The 21617-nt window shown below is 46.4% G+C and overlaps 1 protein-coding gene and 1 non-coding gene across 2 annotated transcripts; both read right to left on the reverse strand.

Annotated features, from left to right (window-relative positions):
- Positions 1-11042: 11042 nt before the first annotated feature.
- LOC118968444 (uncharacterized) lies at positions 11043-19271 on the reverse strand. The gene is made up of 4 exons (XM_036998746.2): positions 18992-19271; positions 18722-18860; positions 13929-14088; positions 11043-11634 (listed from the first exon to the last, which is right to left on the reverse strand). Exons 1-4 carry the CDS (start codon positions 19254-19256, stop codon positions 11425-11427), a joined length of 774 nt encoding a protein of 257 aa, XP_036854641.2. The 5' UTR covers positions 19257-19271; the 3' UTR covers positions 11043-11424.
- On the reverse strand, positions 18323-18444 carry LOC118968449 (small nucleolar RNA SNORA26). Its single transcript, XR_005056104.1, has one exon. It is a non-coding gene; the product is annotated as a small nucleolar RNA SNORA26 (small nucleolar RNA).
- Positions 19272-21617: the final 2346 nt, after the last annotated feature.

A 21617-nucleotide genomic window follows, 5' to 3' on the forward strand; every position in this document is an offset into this window, starting at 1 on the left:
ACCTGAAGCCCCTGAAAACTCCCAACCTGCTGGGCAGAGTGCACCTGGACAATTTTGTCCACTTGTCCTTTCTCCTGAGCAGCAAGCTCTGTGCAATCCTTGCCCCTTTAGCAGCTCTCTTGCTGTTATGAAGTCTCTCAGACTGCCTGCCTTTCTTTTGTCCCACAGTGGCCAGTTGTGGATCCCTGTTTTCCACAAGCAGCTGGAACCTCAGTCTCTCCAAGTATTCCACCTGTCTTAGCTTTCCAACCCCACTAATCTCTAGAGCACCATGTAATGTAGGTTCATGCTTCCAGAGCAGATCTCCAGGGCTGGGTGTTCAGCAGTCCTAGGCCTCCTCCCCCTCCCTGCTCCATTTCTCTTCCTCCCTCTGGTGAGCTGGCATGGGGGAAGGGCTTGGGTCCGTCCAGATCATAGCTTTGATACTTTACCCTTTTCCTTGAGGTCTGCTGTTTTCCCCAGGTGTAGGCAGTCTGCTGCAGCCTTTTTTCCAGTTGCTCTTTCAGGATTAGATGTATTTGCTATGTTTTCATATTATATGTGGTTTTGGTAGGAGGTTTCTGTCTCACGTCTCATGCGCTATCTTCAATCCTGATAGAGCTTCAGACTTTTAACACTTGTAGTTTTACACCTTTCACTTTGACAGTAGCTAGAAAAACCATGTTCTTTGGTCCATTTTCACTCAACCACTGTTGATGTAGAAAGTTTTTTTGGCAGTGCTGTTCTAGAGTTTCCATGGTGTTTCACAGAAGAGAAAACCTATTGAAACCTATGGTATAGTAGACCGAGCAACAGCCCCCAGAGATAATCTGGTCCTAATCTTGAACCTGTAAATGTTACCGTATGTGGAAAAGGGTCTTTGTAGATGTGGTATGTTAAGGATCCTGAGATTGGGAGATTATCCTAGATAATGCCTATAGGCCCTATATCCAATTACAAGTGCCTGTGTTAGAGGGAGGCAGAGGGTGATTCCATGCACAAAGGAGGTGTCCATGTGAAGACAAGCAGAGATTTGATGTTGGCCTTGAAGACTGTACTGATGCAAATTCAGGCTGAGGAATGCTGGCAGCCCCCAGAAGCACCATTGTGTCCTTTTAATCCCTTTTTATAGCATTCCTTGTTCTGCAAGAACAACTTGCTGTAGAGCCTGTTAAAGCTTTAGTACCGTCTTTCCTCAATTTTTCTTTCCCTTTGCATACCAGCATTTGAAACCACCTCATACAGCCTTTTGTCTTACCAATACCCTCCTCCCCCACTTTGCTAACTGATCACAGCACTCAGCTATGGAAACCTCACAGGGCTCCACACTGGAGGCCTCTGTCAATGATCAGTTGCAACCATATCTGCTGATTTTCATCTGCTTTGTTCACTGTTATGTTCACAATACCTAGAGTGATTGGCTCTTTTATTTATTGACTTAATATTAAAGCGAGCATTTTACAATTATATAAATAACAAATACCAGTACTGTAATTTTGTCCTAGCATTGTAATGACTGTACAGTATTATAAGAAGATCTATATTACCAACAAATATGACATTCACTGAGTGCTTACTGCTTGCTCACCAGGTACTCTGGTGTACTAGGTATAAACTCAGCTTCAGTAAATATGATGATTAGCAGTTAACAGATCAACTAAGAACTGGTCTAAGATCCTATGGAAGAGTGGGGGTTTGAACCTAGGCTGTTCTAAAATTGGTGGCTGTAAGCCACTCATTAGAATGCAAAATATAATTTAACTCAATACTACAATTATTAAGCTTATTTATAAGTGATACTGCTCCTTGTGCTATAGTTGTGATGGGTTTTGAGCTCAAGTTAAATATATGAAAACTTACAATATTCCAGGCACTTGGCTAGACCAGAGGAATTTTAGGGGAACCAAGATGGACTTTACCTGTAAGAGTCTAGAGCTTGCAGAATGTAGGAGCAGGGGCAGTCAGACAAGTACAAAAGCAAATGTACACTACACAAAATGTATTTCTAAATGTAGTAAGGCCATTACAGGGTGTTACAGAAATCTTGAACAAGAACACGTGTATATATAGAGGGGGAGGGACAATAGTGGTCACAGAAAAGTTGGGTAAGGGTGGGAAAATAAAACGGTAGTAGGGGTCATCTTGGTAAGTTACAGAGAGCTGAGAGGCTAAAGAGCAGGTTGCCAGTTTAGAGCAGCTCAAATATCCATCCTCAGCCCTACATACAAACTGTCATGAAACCCCTTAAGGTCACTTTTCTGCAGCTTCACTCTGCTTTTCCTCCAAACCTTTAAACACATCCCTCTCTCAGGACCTCTGCACTTGCTTTCCCTCTGCCCGAAATGCTCTTCACCCAAACAGATACATGAAACCACCCCATCTCCTTCACATCTTCTGATTTCAGTCCTTCCCTGGCCAAGTCTGTCTGAAATTATAAATGTCCACTCACTGCACATACATGTACTTTCTAGTTCTCTCTCCCATCCTTTTTTACTTCTAATAATTATGAATTACAGGCTTCTAACATATTTGTTAAGTAAATTACCTAAAGAAGTTATGAGGCTGGATTTTATAATATGGACAATAAAAAGAAATGAAGTTTAAATAGAAAGGTTGGAACTATGTTATGAAATAAACATTAAGAATAGCTTTAAGGCAAAACTGAAGGAACAAAACAGCAGCAGACTCACAAACTCCAAGAAGGGACTTGCGGTTAACAAAGGGTAGGGGTGGGGAAGGGAGGGTGGAGAGGGAGGGAGAAGGGGATTGAGAGGTATTATGATTAGTACACATGGTGTGGGGGGGATCATGGGGAAGACAGTGTAGCACAGAGAAGACAAGTAGTGACTCTGTGGCATCTTACTACACTGATGGACAGTGAATGCAATGGGGTATGGGGGGTACTCAATAATACGGGTGAGTGTAGTAACCACATTGTTTTTCATGTGAAACCTTCATAAGAGTGTGTATCAATAATACCTTAATAAAAAAATCGCAAAAACCAAATAAATAAATAAATAATAAAACAGGCTGGACATTCCAGATGAGAGAGCTGCAATGGTCAAAAGGGCCAAAGCCAGCAGATACAAAGCTATAAAAGGATCACATTTTTATTCCTATTCTCTAGCAGTTAGCACTTTTCAAAAAAAATAGTTTCTATGTTATATATATATGCCATTCAGCATATATTTCCTGATAGGCTAGATTGTGGCTTTGTCCTCATAGACCTTATAGTCTATAATTATGAGAAGACCCATAAACAAACAATTTCAATAGGAGACAGGCTCTTGGATATCAACATAGACAGCATGTTTATCCAGTTAGCTGAGAGGTGGGCATGTGTAGAGCTATGAGTCCTCCATGGAAGTGTCCCCTTCCAGCAAAGGTATGGACAACACACTGTGGCTTATGGGGTATGGGAAACAGGGGTCTACCTTCAACCCTCTAGGTGTTGCTCTTCATGCACTTCCTGTGACTTGCTGTGACTCAGATTCTTCATTCATAAAGTCTTTGTTCTATCTACCTCCATTAGAATAAAATGAGATACTACAATAGCATTTAGGAAAAAGGTAACAACAAAAATTGCCTCTGTTGGCTGAGGTCTGCTGAACCTGGTCCTTCCTTTTAGCTTCATACAGGATCACATTTACATCATCCCCAACTGGTAACTTTAGATCATTTAGGAACCCCCTAGGAAAGAAGACTTGGTACCTCCTTTTATGCAGGGGTAGGGGATGGTGCTATATGGGGAGACAGCATTGGCCCTGGGGCCAGAGGCCCAGTTTCAGGCTATGTCGTCTTCAGCAGCCTTGTGAACCTCTCTGAGCTGGTTTTCATTTCTGTAAAATAAAGAATCTCAAATGGATGATCAAAAGTTTTCTTTAAACCCTTGGCATCTGTTGATTCTAAGATGTCATAGACCCAGAAGGACAAGAAATTGTAAGTCATGGGATTCCATAGGGAAGTGATACAAAAAGAAATCCAAGTCATTATGAAAAGAGAACTCAGTTAGGAGTCCAAAAAGGCAAGTTCACAAAGGAGTTGAAAACCCATCTTTACATAAAAACCTGCACATGGGTGATTATAGCAGCTTTAATTCATAATGGTCAAAACTTGGGAGACAACCATGATACCCTCTAGTAAATAAATGGATAAATACACTATGCTATATCCAGACAATGGAATTATTCAGTGCTCAAAAGAAATGAGCTATCAAGCCATGAAAAGATATAGAAGAACCTTAAATGCATATTACAAAGTGAAAGACACCAACCTGAAAAGGCTACATACTGTATCATTCTAACTAAATGACATTCCAGAAAAGACAAGACTATGGAAACAGTGAAAAGATCATTGGTTATCAGGGGTTGGGTAGGTAGGGATGAATACGCAGAACACAGAGGATTTTTAGGGCACTGAAAATATTCTATACGATACTACAATGGTGGATACATGTCATTACACACATTACATTCCTATGTCAGTGCTCATAGGAAGTAAACACCAAGAGTGAACCCTAATGTAAATTGTGAACTTTGGGTAATAATGATGTATCAGCGTAGTTTTATCTATTGTAACCAGGTACCACTCTGGTGGGGGATGCTATGCATGTGTGGGGCAGGGGGTGTATGGGAAATCTCTGTATCTTCTCAACTTTGCTGTGAACCTGTAACCACTCTAAAAAATAAGTCTATTAAAAATCCCAGATCCTAAAAAAAAAGAATGGCTTCAAGGTGAAAGAATATTAAATACCTTTATTTAAAACTTCTGGGTAATGAGGCATTTGTAGACAGTCAGAGCTCTGATCAACAGGAAAAATCTGTCTAGTACATACTGGGCTGTGTTCATCTCACTACACTGTTAACATTTCTTCCCATACAGAAATCTTCCCCATCAACTCCAATACTTCCAACACTTTCGTATTTAAAAATCTAGCACCATTGTGTTCTCTAAATCGCTTTTTACAGCTTATTATGCTACATTCATCAAAAACATCTAACAAGCTGAGAGATGCTCCCTTTGTGCCAAATTTTGGGTAACTTCTTAGGTTCAAAGTAATCACATGCTATGAAGAGCTTATATTCTTAATAGCTCTGTGATCTTTCCACCCCTAAACAGGCCAAATCTCTGTTTAAATATTTCTGCTGTTATGCTAGGACACTAAATCTCAGAGAAGTCACTTTCCAGAGGTCACACAGCCAAAGTTACGTATGAGGCTCCTTGTTCAGGGCTATACATGTGATAGGATGTTGAGTTGGTACCTAACCCATTGCCTCCTCTGTCAAGTGAGAAGAGAATTAACTTCATAGTTGAAATAAAACACCTGCTACACTGCCCTGTCACCATCAGCATGGCCCTACTGCTCCAAGTCCTGTGTGGATGAACACGTGGTTGCTACAAATTATACAAGATTATTTGACCTCTTTAGAAGCACTTGTGTCTAAGTCAGTTAAAATACAGGCATGAATACGATTAGCATGTACAATGTTGTGGGGGGCACGGGGAGGGCTGTGCAACACAGAGAAGACAAGTAGTGATTCTACAGCCTCTTACTACACTGATGGACAGTTACTGTAATGGGGTTTGTGGGGGGGACTTGGTGAAGGGGGGAGCCTAGTAAACATAATGTTCTTCATGTAATTGTAGATTAATACCAAAATAAAAATAAAAAAATACAGGCATGAGAGCATTGTGGCTTCAATGGCTTCTACCTGTAGTTTTCAACTTATAAAAATGAACAAAAAATCTTAATGACCATTTTTAAACAAAATAACTCTGAAGTACATCCCTATCAGTTTGTCTCAAAGGATGTTCAGAAACAGCCATGTATACACGTGTTCCATCTTCTACATTGTTTACCTCCAAAGATAACCAAAGTATCTACATTGCCTTCTCTGTTTGAAAACACTACATGGTATCTTCATGTTCCTGGTTAGTCTAGACCATGGTTGTCTTCCGGAGGGAAAGAATCCAATCAAGAGAGAACCATTTTAAGCAGCAGGAGCTTCAACAAGCAAGAAAGTATACTCTCAAGTACTCTGAAAACCAGATTACCTCTGGCTTACCCAGAGGCTGGTCTTATGTGACATTTCTGCAGGCAGAAGGCAGGTTAACAGGAAAAATCTGTCTAGTACATACTGGGCTGTGTTCATCTCACTACACTGTTAACATTTCTTCCCATACAGAAATCTTTCCCATCAACTCCAATACTTCCAACACTTCTGTATTTAAAAATCTAGCACCATTGTGTTCTTTAAATCCCTTTTTACAGCTTATTATGCTACATTTGTCAAAAACATCTAACAAGCTGAGAGATGCATGAATAGATCAGTTTATCTTCTCCTATGACTGGCATAAGCATGGCTGGGTTTAAGGTAGGACACCTTTGCACTGAGATCAGGATTTTCCAACAGCAGGACCTGGTATTTAAGCAGCCTACTGTCTGTAAACCAGTGGGGCCCTTTGAGTTCTAACAGACTAGATATCTGGTGAGAAATGAAAACTTCTGAGGGTTGTCCCATAGCTTGGAAGCTTCTTCAACCAAGAGGGTGGTAACTGCTACTGCCCAAAGATAGCTGGGCCAACCCAGTGGCACCGAATCCAGTTTTTTGATAGGTAGGCTACTGGGCGTGTGATAAGGCCCAAGGCTTGGATGAGTATTCCTGGGACTAATCCCTGTTTCTCAGTGATACACAGTTGGAAAGGCCCATCCTTCTTGGGTAGACCAAGTGCAGGAGCCTGAAGAAGGTTTGATTTCAATTTGTGAAAGGCCTTCTGCTCAGGTTCCCAGATGAGGGGGTACCCCCCTACCCTTCCCTTTAGGACTTCATTTGGGGTTTTACCAATAGTGCATATCCTAAAGTCTATAGTCTGCAGGACCAGGAAGACCTTAAGCTGTTTCCCATTGGATGGTGGAGACCACTGTTCTACAGCCCAAATCCTTTCCTGGAAGAGTTTGCATTCTCTAGGGGTTAGAATTAAGCCCAGATAATGAACTTCTTGTCTCAACAAGTGGACCTTGGTATGAGAAACCTTATATTGCTTGTCTGCTATGAAATTCAGGGTCTGCATAGCACCCTGCGTAGTTGTACCCATGTTTTAGAAGTGGAGCAAATGAGTAGATCATCCACATATTGTAGCTGTCCCTCCTCTAGGGTTAAATCTTTCAAGTCTTGGGCAAGGATTTGTCCGAATAAGTGTGGACTGTCTCTACATCCCTGAGGAAGGATGGTCCAGGTCACCCTTTGTCGTCTGCACACTGGGAAGCAAAGAGGTACTGTGAGGACTGAGCGAGGGGAATACAAAAGAAGGCATCCTTCAGGCCTAGGACTGAAAACCACTGGGTGTCTGGAGGAATTTCCCCAGGATGGCATAAGGGTTAGGGACCATCAGCTGGATGGGAATCACAGCCTCATTTATTGCCCAGAGATTTTGGACCTTCCAGTATTCCCCATTACTCTTTTTTACTGGGAGAATGGGACTGTTGCAAGGCAAGCTGTGGGGTACCCATAATCCATTTTTTAACAATTTATTAATAAGAGGCTGTAGTCCTGCCCTAGCTTCAGGCTTTATAGGCTACTGTTTCTTAATAGAGTAATAGGTGGAGTCCTTAACCTGTATCATAAGTGGGAGTATATCTTTAGGATTAATGTAATCCTGGGATTCATTAGCTCAGACCTCACAGTTCATTTGATCAAGGATGGTCTTCATCTCCACCATCCCAGACATCTCTGCCATACACGCACCCAGAACCTGAGGTAGAGCTGAAGGTCAAATTGGTTCACACCTTTTGAAGTATGTCCCATTCCAATACAGGGCTGGAGCAGTCAGGAATGCCTTGAAACTGATGGGAAGACAGATTCCCTCCCACAAGTAACTTAAAGGAAGAGTAAGCTTTTTTTATCAGGGGCTTTCCATCTACCCCCACAACCTGACAGGATTTAGGAGAGGTAAACGAGGTTAAGAAGTTAGCCCTGAGTAGGCAGCTCTCATATCAAACAGAAAACTTACAGTCCTACCTGCCATGTCTAAAGTTGCCCTGGGCTCCTTCCCAACAGTGGTGGTCCTTGATTTGGGAGCCAGCCTGAGCTGAGGGCACCTTTAGTTCAAGGCCGTGATTTGGTCAGGGGCCTAAATCATGTTCCCTTCGGACTTGTGGCAGTCCCTTTTCTAGCGGCTGAACTTACTGCAATGGGGATGTGGCTTATGGGGCTTTTTCTCCAGGCAACCCATCTTCCAGGGTCCTGACTACTCCCACGATGACAATTGTGGGGGAGCCTCAAAAACCAGGAGTTGGTTGTGGACCCATAACACTGCCAATAGTTGGGCCTGCCTCCTCTCTCTGCACTTTTCTTTCTCGTTATCCCTCTCTTCCCCCTCTCTATGCTAGTTGTCGAAGGCAGAGGAGACAGTCCCAAAGAGCTCTGTGGAGGCAGTATTTGGTCCCAAGGCCATCTTTTGTATCTGGGATGGCCTGGGTAATGGAGTGGTCATTCAAGACTAGCTCCCAGCCTCTGAATCAGGATCCAAGTTAGTATGTTTTATGAGCACCTCACTCAACTGCTCATAGAAGGTGGTGGGATTTTCCTGGGGTCCCTGATCTATAGCGGCCAGTTGCCCATAATTAACAGTTTTAGTTCACATTTATTCCTCAACCAGACAGAAAAAGAAAATGGTCTCTGGCTGCTAACCCCACTTAAGTATTATAGTCCCAACTGGGCTCCGTTTGGGGAATGGCCATTGCCCCCATGGGATATTGCTGGGGGTTTGTCATGGTAGCCGTCTCCCCATTGAGTGGTGGCACCATATATAGTTGCTCTTTCCACCTGGGAGAGTGTCTGAGCAAGGATAATATAAATGTCCTGCCCATTTAACTCAAAGGACACCATTAGGGGCCTAAATCTGTGTTGATATTTTTTTAGGGTCATCTGAGAATTTACCTAAATCCTGTTTTATCTGAGATCCTGCATGGAAAAGGGAGCCCTGACTCTCAAGGGAAGCCCAGTGGGTCCTGTTACCTCCTGGAGTTGGTAAAGCTTCGAAGACCCAAGGGACCCCGGTTAAGGGTGTAAAGCATCAAAGGGATTTAATGGGCATAGTGAAGGGGCTGATAGTGCAAGGAACACCCCTCCTTTGCCCCAGAAGGGGGCTCCAGTGGACTGGGCTTACCAACCTACTGATAAATTAGTGTCATCAGAAGACAAGGGAACTTTGGTAAACAAATTAAGCATTGCCAAGATGGCAGAGTCTATCCTGTAGTCCATGGGGAGTTCAGGGTTCTCCCTTAAATCAAACTTGGGCAAAAGGAACCTTGCCTCATTAGCCTACCTTTTGGCAAAAAAGATTAAATTGGAGTATGGTATTATAATTTAAACTCCCATTCTCAGGCCAGATTTCTCCTAGTTTATACTGTGGCCATGCTGGGTTAAAAGACTGTTTCCTTTTACCATCTGGGGATCAAATTTAGCCCAGTTCCTTAACACATCCTAAGAGCGAATTCTGAGGAATGGATGGTCATCAGTTGTCCATCTGAAAGAGAAAAGACCAGTGGGTGCAGGGGACTTGAGTCCTCCCCTGCAGCCCCTCATGAGCAAGGCATCCTTGCCCATGACTTGTTGGGCACGGCATGTTCCTTGCCCGGGGAGCTTTGGTCTAGTGCACCTTACCAAGTTCCCCACCCTGAAGCCATTGTGGCTTCCAAGTCCTTTCTCAGGCATCATTGCTATATGCCTTGTGTAGTTACCAAAGGTCCTGGACTGGGGTGTAGTCCCTGGGATTCAGCATCTTTCCAATTCCACCCTCCCCTTAAGTCCTGATGGCCCTGTTAAAGGATGACTTCAAGGATGAAACATGTGCCAGAGTTTCCAGTTTGGGGATTTGACCACTGGTGTGGTGGGGGAGGGGCTGTAAAGCCTATGGAGGAAGACGTCCTCAATCTCATTGGCCTTGCATTCCACCCAAGTCATGCTGAGGTCCTTGAGATCATAAGAGTGGCAGAAAGCAAGATGTTTAAAAAGGCAGGTATAAAGGAGGAAATCTAACTGATCCCTCTTCTGAGCCTGAAAAGAAAAAGGACTAGAATCCCAACCACTCATGTTCAGCACAAATACAACAATCAAAGCGCCTGCAAAAAGTGTGAGGTAGTGAAAGAGAAAACAGATCTCTGGGCCCCATCACCAATGGAAAAAGTACAAAGAAGTATCTGTGTTGTACTGAAGTTGCAGCTAAGTGAGGACAATCACAAGGTGGCAAGTAGAGCAAATGGAGAGTAGAAGCAATAATGAAAGGCTGAGTTAGCCACAAGTTAGACGTGCCTTCTGAGTCCAGCAGATCTGAGTAATGGCACCAGAAAGATGTTACTGGTTCATCTAGATCTTGGTCCTGTCTTCTGGGAAAAAATAATTCAATCAAGAAACTTAACAGTTTTAAGTAGCAGGAGTTTATTAAGCAAAGTGAAAATACACTCTCAAGGGCAGAGTAGGCTGTCTGGAAACCCTGCTATTAGGGGTAAGGATGGATTTTATTTCCTTGAAAGTAGTACAAAGTCCTTTCCTGTGTCTTAGGTCATTTAATTGACTTGTTGAGTTTCAGGTTATATAACGTTTTCCCTAGTGCACAGGTGCTCACCCTAAAGTACCCAAGTGAAGCTGGGGGGGAACAGTAAAACCACAATGTAAATTTATTATGATGGTATAATGAACGCTGCGTCAGAGACACTAACAGGCCCTGGTTGTTACCATGGGCGAGGGGTTAGGGTAGGTGAGGGGGCTGATAAGGAGGCCCAAAAGTCTCAATTGTAATTGGTCAAGGGGATGGTGGTACAGTGTGGAAAACAAGGTCAGTGACTCTGTAACATCTTCCTATGATGACAGATACTAATTGCATAGTGGGGATGAGGAGTCAATAATGTGGGTAACTGTTGAAACAGTGTCATATACTTGAAACCAATGTAAGATTGTGTATCAGCTACATTTCAAGTTAGAAAAAAAAAAGCATGCCAGAAAGTATTGATACTGGGGTTCTCGTTCCTAGAGTTAATGAATGAACTTCACGAACACTCAGGGTAGACAAGCAGGGAAGAGACTTTTATTCAGAGAGAAAGCTAAAGCACAGACCTCCTGGTACACTCCAGGAGGGGGCCAAGAGTGCCCATGGCTGGGCTGTCTAGGGGTTTTGTATCTTAGATTAAACTAAGTTGTCTCTTACTGGTTGTTGCCTACATGCTTAAACTGAATTGCAGGTTCTTCACTGGTTCCTGCACAAATGCTGGCTTTTGTTTATGACCAATCCCACTGAAGAGTGCCTATTTTCCTACTTTGGCATTTTTATCCTAAAAAAATCTGTGTGGCTCCAACTTTGCTTAATGTTTAACATGGAGTTTGGGTAAGAGTTTCCTTGCACATTATTCTGCCCATAATTATCCTGTTTTGCTTCTCCCCGAGATTCTCACCCTACTCTGACTATAGCCACAGTCCCTGTCTCACTCCCCCACTGTACAGACGGAGAAAGGGACGACTGCTCTGGCTGCTTCATGCTGAGAGGGGGCACAGAGTAGGGAGCACCTGGGTCCCTGTCACTGGTCGGCCTCGGAAAATGTCTGCTTCCATCTTGGATTCCATTTCCATCACCATCTGAGACTGGAAAGCTTGCAGCCAACTGAAGGAAGTTGCAAAAGCAGCATAACAAGGAGCAAAAACAGGCACATTAGTGATCTTACGACAGCAAGAAGCCAGGTGACCCAGGTAGTTCTTAGCCAGTTATTCCATCTGAGCTCCTATCTCTCCCTAGTCTTTTGGGCCAGGTTCCTGAGTTTGGTGGCTACATTTCTGACCAGGCCAGACTGGCTCTGGTAGAAGCAGCAGTGTTCTAGGAAAAGACAGAGCCCTCCCTTCTCAGCTGTGAGCACGTCAAGTCCCCTGTGGCTTTGTACCGGGACTGCTGCTAAGGAATTGAGCTATCTAGGAGCTGGACTAGGCTCTGGACAATCTCACCAAGGGATTCTTGGAGATCAGTGGATAAAAGCTTCAGAGTAAGTCAGGGAAGTAGCTAGACCTCCTGTCCCTAAACCCAGGCTGGTGGTAATGCCTAAGGCTGCCAGGAGTGGGATGACTTGTATTGCTCTCTTTTGTTTCACATGCTGAGTGCTGGAGACTGGGAGAGATTGATCCGGTGGGTCTATATTGATGTTAGGGGCAAGGTAGATGGGACTGCAAGTCCCAGTCCAATTTGTAGGCAAACACATATATTCCTGCGTTAGATATGCAAGCTGAGAGGTGGAGAGACAAAAGGTGGACAAAGGGATAATTCCTGTCTGGTTGGTTCAGCACTCCAAACACTCAGGGTAGAGAACAAATAGGCTCCTACTATAGGGGATATTCCTTCCTGTGATACTCGCGGACATTTTAGATGGGCGGGGGTTGGTGTTGATAACCATGGATATAAAGGGCTGGCAGGGTATGAGCAGTTTAGGGCTTCAGCTTGTAGGGTCAGAGGCCCAGTGAGACGTATCAGCTGAATGAAGAGCCCACTGGCTTCAGGTGAGAGGTTATAATCAACCCCGGTGTTCTGGTGGTCTGTGGGATGTGTGAGCTTGATGGTGAGGCCACATAAATTTGGAGTGAGGGATCCTATGGGTACCTGTCCATTGGTGCTTGTAAAGCACAGTGGAGCTTGAGACATGAGGGGAGCGTTGAGAGCTGTGGGTCCACAGACAGGAGGTGTCGTGGGAGCTAATTTCTTTAAAGTATTAAAATAGGTCTGATATGATAGGTTGGCTGCGGACCTAGGATAATTTTCAATCAAAGTGTCTGCTCTTTCAAAAAACGTGGCTCCCTCTTCCCCCTGTAGGCCAGGGAGACCTCAGGGAGGTGGGCTTTGCTGAGCGGGACTGCTAGAGCAATGTATGCTGAAGAAGACATAGACAGGCACATCCAGCAATTTGAGGCTGGTGATGAGTTGGCTTTGTACAGCAAGGACTGAGTAAGGTTTAGTGATCTCTCAAGGTCGGTCGTTTTTAGAAGAGATGTAATGGGGAGCAACCCACCCACAGTCAGGTCTGGATTTGGGAGAGGGGTGTCTTTCAAATCCTCATGAGCAAAACAGTTTAGGGCCAATGCCTGCTGACAGTCATGTTCCAGGGTTCCTTCCTGTGGATCCAGAAGGAAAGTAGCTGGATTTAGGACCAAGCATGTTCAGATCTGGACTACTGGTCCTTCAAGGAGAAGCGACTGGTACCTGAGGAGTCGGTTGTCTGACAACCATAGTTCTCCTTTAGTATTCAGGATGCCCGAAACAGCACGTGGGGTGAGAACTGTCAGGTCTGGGCCTCTGGCACCAGCAAGGCTACGGCTGCCACTGCTCGGGGACAGCATGGCCACCCCTCACCCACGGTGTCTGACTCCTTACTGAGGTAAGCTGCAGGATGTTGCACCTCCTCCCAGGGTTGGGTCAGGACTCCCAGAGCTATTCCTGACCTCTCAGTGGCAAAAAGATCAAACCAACTACCTGTAGGGAGGCTGAGGGCAGATGCCTGAAGGAGGGCCTTTTGTAGGGCTGTGAAGGCCTGAACAGCCTCTGGATCCTATTGTAGAGCTTGTTGTCTGTTCTGCTGGGCCTTTTAGTAGTTGGTACGAAGGTCTGGCCAATTCCCAATACCCGGGAATCCAGGTTCTACAATGGCCGGTTATGCCAGGGAAGCCTTGGAGCTATCTGATGCTAGGAAGGGGGCAGTGCAAAACTGGCTTCACTCTTTGTTCCCCCATGGCATGGAGTCTATGGGAGAGTCCAGGTCCTAAGTACCTGACCATTTGTTGGTTGATCTGTGCCTCAGACTGAGATACTCTGTGGCCACTCAGAGAGAGAACTGACAAGGTCCTGGGTAGTCTGATCACACTCCTCTAGTTTCAGCACAGAAAAGAATGTCATCTACACATTGAATTATTGCCACCCACCTTGGCAGCTGGAAGGAGTCCAAATCCTTGGTCAGCACCTGTCCAAACAGGTTGGGTCTGTCTCAGAAACCTTGGGGCCAGCACTGCCCATGTCAGCTGAGTAGAGGAGTTGGATGGATCTTCAAAGGCAAACAAGAACTGAAATTCTTGGACCACTGGGCTACAAAAAAAAGGCATCTTTTAAGTCTAACACTGTGAACCAGGCTGCCTCCTCAGGGATCCAACAGAGCAAGGTGTAAGGATTAGGCACTACAGGGTGTAGGGGAATAACTGCCTCATTGATAAGGTGGAGATCCTGTACTAGGCGCCATTCTCCATTAGACTTCTGTATCCCCAAAACTGGTGTATTGCAAGGACTGTTACAAGGGGTCAGGAGGCCTGGTCTCTAAATTTTCAGTGATCACGGTGGGTCCTTTTCAGGCTTCAGGCTTAAGTGGGTACTGTCTCTGGTGGGGAAAGTGGTTAGAGTCTTTAAGAGTAATATGTACTGGCTGGGCTGAGATTGCTTTTCCAGTCTTCCCCCTGTGGCCAGACCTCAGGATTGATGTCCATGTCTGTCAAAGGCAAGCACAGAACCTCTGGATTTTCTAGGTTTATGTGCATCTAGGCCTGGGCTTTGGAGAGGGTATTCTTCCCAAGGAGGGTCGGGCTTTTGGGAATAACTAGGAAGGTGTGTGAAAATATCGAGTTCCAGTCACAACTTATAGGTTGTATAAAACATTTGGTCATCGGCTTCCCAGATACACCTCTGATGGTTACTGAGCGGGAGAAGGGAGGTCCAGGATTGAAAAGGAGGACAGAATATGTAGCTCCCGTATCCAAAAGGAAATTGGTGGTCTGGCCTTATACAGTCAGGGTTACCTGGGGCGCCTGTGGTATAATGGTGACGGGAGCCAATGTGGGCAGCCTGGGCCCCTTCAGTCCTGATCCTGGTTTTGGGACCCTGACCCCAGCTGCCTATGCCTCTGAGGGCAGTCCCACTTCCAGTGATCCCCCTTACACAGAGGGCAGGGCTTAGGTGGCCAGGCTCTACCTGCACAATCCCACTTGGAATGTCCTTCCTTACTGCAGAGGAAGCAGACCCCTGGCCTTGCTTTCCTACTTCCAGTTCCCTGAACCTGCAGGCTTACCCCTTGAAGGGCTGTGGCAAGAGCCTCCACCTTTTGCCTTTCCCTTCTGTCCTGTTCCTTCCTTCCCTCTTCATCGCGGTTATAAAAGACAGTGGCAGCAGTTTTCAAGAGGCTTTCTAAATCCTGGTTAGGGCCAAATGCCCATTTTTGTAACTTCCTCCTGATTTTTACGGTTGACTGGGTGATAAGTATGTCCTTGAAAATGACTTGGCCATCTACTGACTCTGGGGCTGTAGGTGTATGTTTAACGCTTCCCATAGTCCAAAAAGTTAGAGGGGATCTCTCTGTCTCCCTGAATTGTATCAGACAACTTGGGAGTAATTCAGGGGCTTAGTGGCGGCTCTCCTCATGCTCTCCACCATGCATATGATGAAGGGGTTTGTATCCCAATTACCTGCATCATCTATATCTGGAGGTCACTTAGGATCACTTAACAGCTTAACAGCCTGACACCCCATAGGATATCTGGCCAGTTCTCTCCTGACCTGTCCTGGGTGTTTGCTGCATACCACTCATCTCCCCATTCCTGAGCACTCTTAATCACTAAATCTTTCTCCCCTCCATCAGGGTTTGATTCAGCGAGTATGACATCTCTCCAGGTTAGCTCAAAAGTGTGAGTATGCTTTGGAAAGCCTCTATATACTCATTAGGGTCATCTGCAAACTTCCCTTCATCTGTCTTTATCCGCCTTAAGTCTTGAAGGGAGAAGGGGACATGTACCCTCACTGGTTCCTTCTCTCCATTCGCTACTTTCTGTAAGGACAGCAGAGGAAGGTGGGCTTTTTGCTAACAGCGGCCCAAGGGCCAGTCTCTTGGGCTTGGCTCCCACATTAGATTCCAAGCTGGTTAGCTATCCTCCTCCAGGGACCCAGGATGTGCAGGGCAAGAGGGGGCCAAGGAGTAGGCAGCTGTTGAGGTGCCTAAGGTGGGTGTTGAGCCCACAGGATCTACACATGTCTGGCCTGTGCCTGAGTGCAAAGAAAGCATGTATGTATGGGACCTCCGACCATTTGCCCTCCTTATGACAAAAACAGGTCTAACTGGAGATGGTGCTATAATTAATACTCCCCTCCGGTGGCCATGTTTTTCATCAGATAATTTATACTGTGGTCATGCTTGGGTGCAAAACAAAATAAGATGCCTCTTCCTCAGGCTCTGGGGATCAAACCATCCCTGGTTCTTCAAGATACATGCTAGCAGCATGCCTGGTTTGAGGCTTCAAGAGGAAGCTCCCAGCTGGAAGAGACAGAGACTGGTGTCCAGCACTTGATCTAGCCTCCCGAGTGAGGGCGTCCTCTCATAGTGGGAGTCTGGGTGATAGTGGTTTGTAACCCTCCTTGGACCTACTGGAATTAACCACTCCTTACCAATGTGACCTGCACTATTCCCCTGCCTGAACCATTAGAGCAGGGGCATGAGAGACTGGACTTAACGGGCCTTTACTGGCATTCCCTTCATCGCTGAGCACCTTTTCCCAGTGCTACTTCAGTCTGCCAGAACCTATTATACCTGTGGCATGCATGGCAGTGGAGGTGGAGGTTTAGTTCTAACACCACTTGCTCACTATCAGTCTGCCTATGATCCCAGGTGAGTGCCCAGAGTGAAGCAACTGTTAGTGCTGTTGGCTGGAGTCCAGAGTCCTAAGATAAGTAAATAATTTGGCTGGCCGCTAGACACCAGGCACAGCCCCTGGCATTGAGTTGGAGGAGAATAAGGTTCCCAAGGACAGCCATGACATCCAATATGCTCTGCATTCTCTATGACCTAAAGCTCCCAATTCTGCTGGGGAGGGACAAAAAATGAGGTGCCAGAGGCTCTGGAGCAGAACTTTGGGGCCTATGGAGGGGGAAGGCCATAGGGGCCAACCTCCGTGATGTGGTGAGCACCCAAGACAGGGCTCATCTCTGCCCCTGCCCGCCACTCAGGGAGGAGGAGATGGCAATCCTCTGGCCTGACTCATGCCACCACCTCCTGGAGAAAAAAGGGGATCTAAAATGCGGGCCCTGAAGAGTGGAGGAGACCTCATCCTCTTTATTCTCACCAGGCGACCATGCAGGTAGGGACGTTAGGAAAGAAGGCTGCCCAAGCTCACCAAGTATCTGGGTTAGCAAAAAGGTCAGAGAAAGGGACTACTAAGCCCTGTTGCCTACATCAGGGCGGTGAGCCTCAGATCCCAGAGACCCAGATGTACAGGTGGCAGGGAAAGGGGTAATCACTCTCCGCTGGAGTCAAGGGAGCCCAGATGAGCAGACTACTAGGAGGGAAAGAAGCGGTTCCCTGTGGATGCCCAGTTGGGCAGTCAGGGTCTGAGTTCTGATGGGAGATCTTGGAGAGCCCACCCAAGTGTAGCCTTGGCCAAGGTTCTCACAACCTTGCTTCCCTCAGTCCCTTGCATCCAGGGAGATCTTCAAAAGAGAGTTCTGGTCCTCACGCTGCCGACATTCCCAACTCCCAAGGGAGATGGGGATCAAACAAGGGGGACTCAGAGGAGCCTAACACCCAAGACTTGAGATCCGCGGCCAACCTAGTCCTATAGCCAATGGGTGCCTGGTATCTTAGGCCAAGGAAAGCTTCTTCATATGAGAGAAAGAGAGAGAGAGGAAGAGTCCAGCTGCCGATACCTCCAAAGGATGATTCCGGACAAGAACCCAAAAGATGACCCTGAGGTTCCTGTCACGGAGCTGAAGAATGACTTCCACAAATGCTCAAGGTAGGCAAGCAGGGGAGAGGCTTTTATTTAGAGAGAAAGCAAAAATACAGAGCTCCCGGTGCATGCCAGGAGGGGAGAAGAGTGTCCGTGGCTGGGCTTTGTCTAGGGGTTTATATCTTAGGTGGAACTAAACTGTCTGTTTCTCACTGGTTCTTGCCTGCATGCTTAAACTGAGTTGCGGTTCTTCACTGGTTCCTGCACGATGCTGACTTTTGTTTAACCAATCCCACTGAAGAATGCCTATATTCCTACTTGGGTATTTTTATCCTGAAGACTCTGTATGACTCTTAACTTTGCTTAATGTTTAACACAGAGTTTGGCTAAGAGTTTCCTTGCACATTGTTCTGACCGTAATTATCCTGTTTTACTTCTCCCCAAGGCCCTACAATTACCATTTTGCTTGTCCCTGGCGGCCCTCACACTACTCTGACTAAACCCATGGCCTCTGTCGCAGTATCATCAAAGCTAAGGTTAAGTTTAAATTTATCACTGCCATTAACTGTATAAAAATATCTCAAAGGTGGTCAAACTAAAAGAAAACTTTCTTCTAGTTCAACTGTGACTCCAGACAGGATCCAAAGAGGAGTTTTACAATCCCTTCTCTGGGTTTTATGGAGACTTTCTTTACCCTTCTGTGTTAGCCTCTTAAGGTACAGCATCAACCTTAAAAGGGCACAGGAAAGGGAAATGTGTGTGTTGGGGGCGGGGAGCGGTACTCTACCTTCCGCGTGCCTCTCTCATCAGCAGTCAATATCCCCGTCTCAGCACTTTCTTTACCAAGTCCGAAAATCCCCTAGAAGCGACTGGTGTGCAGGGAGGAGCCCACGTATGTAAATTTCCCTTACGTTAAGGGAGAGACGAATTCCGGCCCTTGCACCAATTCCCCTCTGGTCGCCATTGGCCACGTGCTCGGTGGGCCATTCATTTCATTTCACTCAAGGATGGGAACATACCTGTGCGTGGAACTCCGCCGCTGCACCCCCACAGATGTTGGAGACAAACTCCCCGGGTCCAGGGTCGGTTCTGGATGGGCTCTGGCCGCCTCAGGCCGGCCCGGCCCGGAACCTGCTACACAGTAGCCACGGCTGCGCGCTGGAGGACCAAAGCGCAAAGTTGTCACCGCACCGGGCCTGCCTGCGGACGGCCGGGCGGTGGTCTGTGCCTCGTGCAGCTCCGGGACGGGCACGGCCGCCTGCCCCCCGGGACGCCGAGGGCTGCTCTACCCCTACGTTCCGCTGCTCCGGGGCTCTGGGCGGGCGGGCAAAGCTCGAGGGGACGCAGGGCGAGCCCACCCCCAGCCGGGCCCGCGGGTCGGGCGCCCTTTCCGCCGCCTGCCATGTCCGGCGCACTCCCCACTCCAGCTCGCGGGACCGCGGCCGCTGGGTAGTCAGCCGCGCAGAGACCCGGAAGGCGGGGAGGGGAAGGAGGAGGGCCGGGGCTGACAGCCACTCCCCGGAAAGCCTCCGCACGGGGGCGGGGCGCCCCCATTGGCGCCTGCCGAGCCCGCCCAGGGCCTTCCGGCCCTTTCCTCGGCGGCAGGGCGAGCTGAACCTTCCCAGAGTATCCTCCTTGGAGCCTCTGGCAGGCCTGGCGCCTTCCCTTGGCCCCCCCCCGGACCTGGTTCTGTCAGGCCAGCGTGCCCTCCTCGGGGACTCTCCTGGCGAGGCCTTCGCCGTCACCGTAGGGCAGGGCCACTACCCAGAGATTCCCCTTCTTGCACCTACACTAGCCCACTACGTGTTTAGAGCCTGCCTTGCTAAATCAGAAGCCTGAGGAGAAGCCGAGACGTCGTCTGTCAACAAGCTCACCGATGGCCCCTCCTATACCTGAGAGGTCCAGCCTTTCTTTCTCAGGCTCTCTGCTCATTCATTTACAGGGTGCAAAAGGCAGACCGCAATGACGGGGGTGGGATGAGGGGCACTATAAACCTTCCCTAGGTGACATGCTCAAACTTGGCAAACAAGTGGAATAAAATTGGAATATATGCTAAAGTGAGAACTTTTGTTACCAATCTAAGAACTTACTGTTAACAAACTTAATCCTCCAAATATCTTTTATCGTCTCTGTTAGGAAAATATACAATGCCTCCCCAACCTCTCCACTTTGTGAGTGGGGAAACTGAGACATGTGGAGTAACTATCCAAGGTCACAGAGAAGCTAGAAAGTGATGAATCCAGAATTTCAGCTCAAACCGTGAAAGCATAGGCCCTGAAAACACTATACTACACTGCCTCTCCCAAGACGTGGTAGGGGCGGGAAGGGAAATAGAGCAATCCCTACCTTTGATGGGCTGATCAAAATAGGCATCTCCCAAGTAGTTTGGCTTCTACAGGCACAAAAATAGCTTTCTCTAGATCCCTGACATAGACTGCGAAAGCACTTAACCTGTTTAGGACCCCACAGTGTAAATGGAATTTAAGAATGTAGGAGCAGAGTGGCCTGAGAGGAGATGGCTCCCTGCTGGACCCTACAGGAGGCCCTAGTAGAGTTTATATTTTATGAGAAGAGCAATGGAAAGTTGTTCAAGTGGCTTTAAATGGGGGAATAATAGGATCTGACAGGGTGTGGTTTAGGGTGTGATTAAGATGATTTTGGTAAGGAGAGGACATAGAGTAAAATTTATCAATAAATCCTAGCATACAGCCACTACTTTACAGATGTTCATGACTGTGGTAAAATGGGTTAAAGCGGCAGAGGTGACATGAGTGTGCTGCCCTCCACCTTTCTTGTCTCAGAGTCATCCAAACGTGTCTCGAGTCTAAATCTGTCCTTTTTATAGTCACTTTTGGATATCTGAGAGGCATTGCCTTCCTTAATTATGTCAATGAACCTGGGCAAGTTACATGGGAAGAATCTTAGACAAGTAAATCTCAGGAAAGAGACTAATGTGGTGAGCTAGTGGAGATTGGGAGTAATTGTGCAGAATGTCTTCCTCCCAAATCAGGTGATAAAAATCGAAAGAGGTTATGAAACAATTATAATAAGGTTTAACTGGAACTAAAGAGAAATTAGCCTCAATCACACATTCACACTCTGGCAAGATACCTCAAGTCAGTGGAGATGACAGCTGCAGTTCATTTGAAATGGTAAAACTGTTTCCTTGGCTTAGAAGAGGAATGTCTTCTCAACTTAAAAAAATTTTTTTAAATTAAAAATACAGAGATGATAGAGCAAAATAAACCCGTTGCATAACTGCTTGTGAGTTAAGTTCAGGATAATCTGTATTTGGTATTAAAAATGCTTGTAATTCAGTTCAAAGGAAGTTGAGTGAATTGGTTTTATTACTGAGCCTGATTATTTGAGAAAAAGTAGTCTATCCAATCTGAGTGATTTTGGTTTGACCTAGAGGATCAGGGATCTAGGCGGAAAGGCACAGGAAATCTGTTGACTGTACTGTTGGGCATGTATCTTTGTATTCCCCCAACCTACCATCTCAATAAACAGGTACTTCTCCCCAGACCACCATGAGACCCCTCTCCTATGCACCAGGCTCCGTTCCTGCCAGTCTCCTCAGTCTCCCAAGTTATTCATATTTTTTACTCTCTCTGTCTCTTCTCTCACTTCCTCTCTCTGGCTTTTAGCTTTTCTGTGTATATGTATTCTCTCTCTCTCAACCTGAATAAACTTTCTCTCCTTCAAATGTCCCCCAGCCCCCAGATACCACACCCTTTTCCCCTTCCTAACAGACCTTCAGAAGACAATGTGTATACAGGTCTCCCCTGCCTCAGCCTTGTTCACCCCTCAGCTCCTGTAGTCTTTCTTCCTCCCTTTTTCCCTTAAATTGTGCTCTCCAAGGTCACCAGTGACTCCTGGTGACCAAATCTAGTGGTCTTTACCTTACCGAGGCTC

Source organism: Manis javanica, chromosome 5 (genome assembly GCF_040802235.1).
Source record: "Manis javanica isolate MJ-LG chromosome 5, MJ_LKY, whole genome shotgun sequence".
NCBI lineage: Eukaryota > Metazoa > Chordata > Mammalia > Pholidota > Manidae > Manis > Manis javanica.

Coding starts and splice junctions, on each gene's coding strand:
- LOC118968444 (XM_036998746.2), bottom strand. CDS start 19,256: ATGGGGGCGCCCCGCCCCCGTGCGGAGGCTTTCCGGGGAGTGGCTGTC. Junction 18,861..18,991: donor CGGAGCAGCGGAACGTAGGG/GTAGAGCAGCCC, acceptor TTGGTCCTCCAG/CGCGCAGCCGTGGCTACTGT. Junction 14,089..18,721: donor CGGCGGAGTTCCACGCACAG/GTATGTTCCCAT, acceptor TTTTTTTTGTAG/CCCAGTGGTCCAAGAATTTC.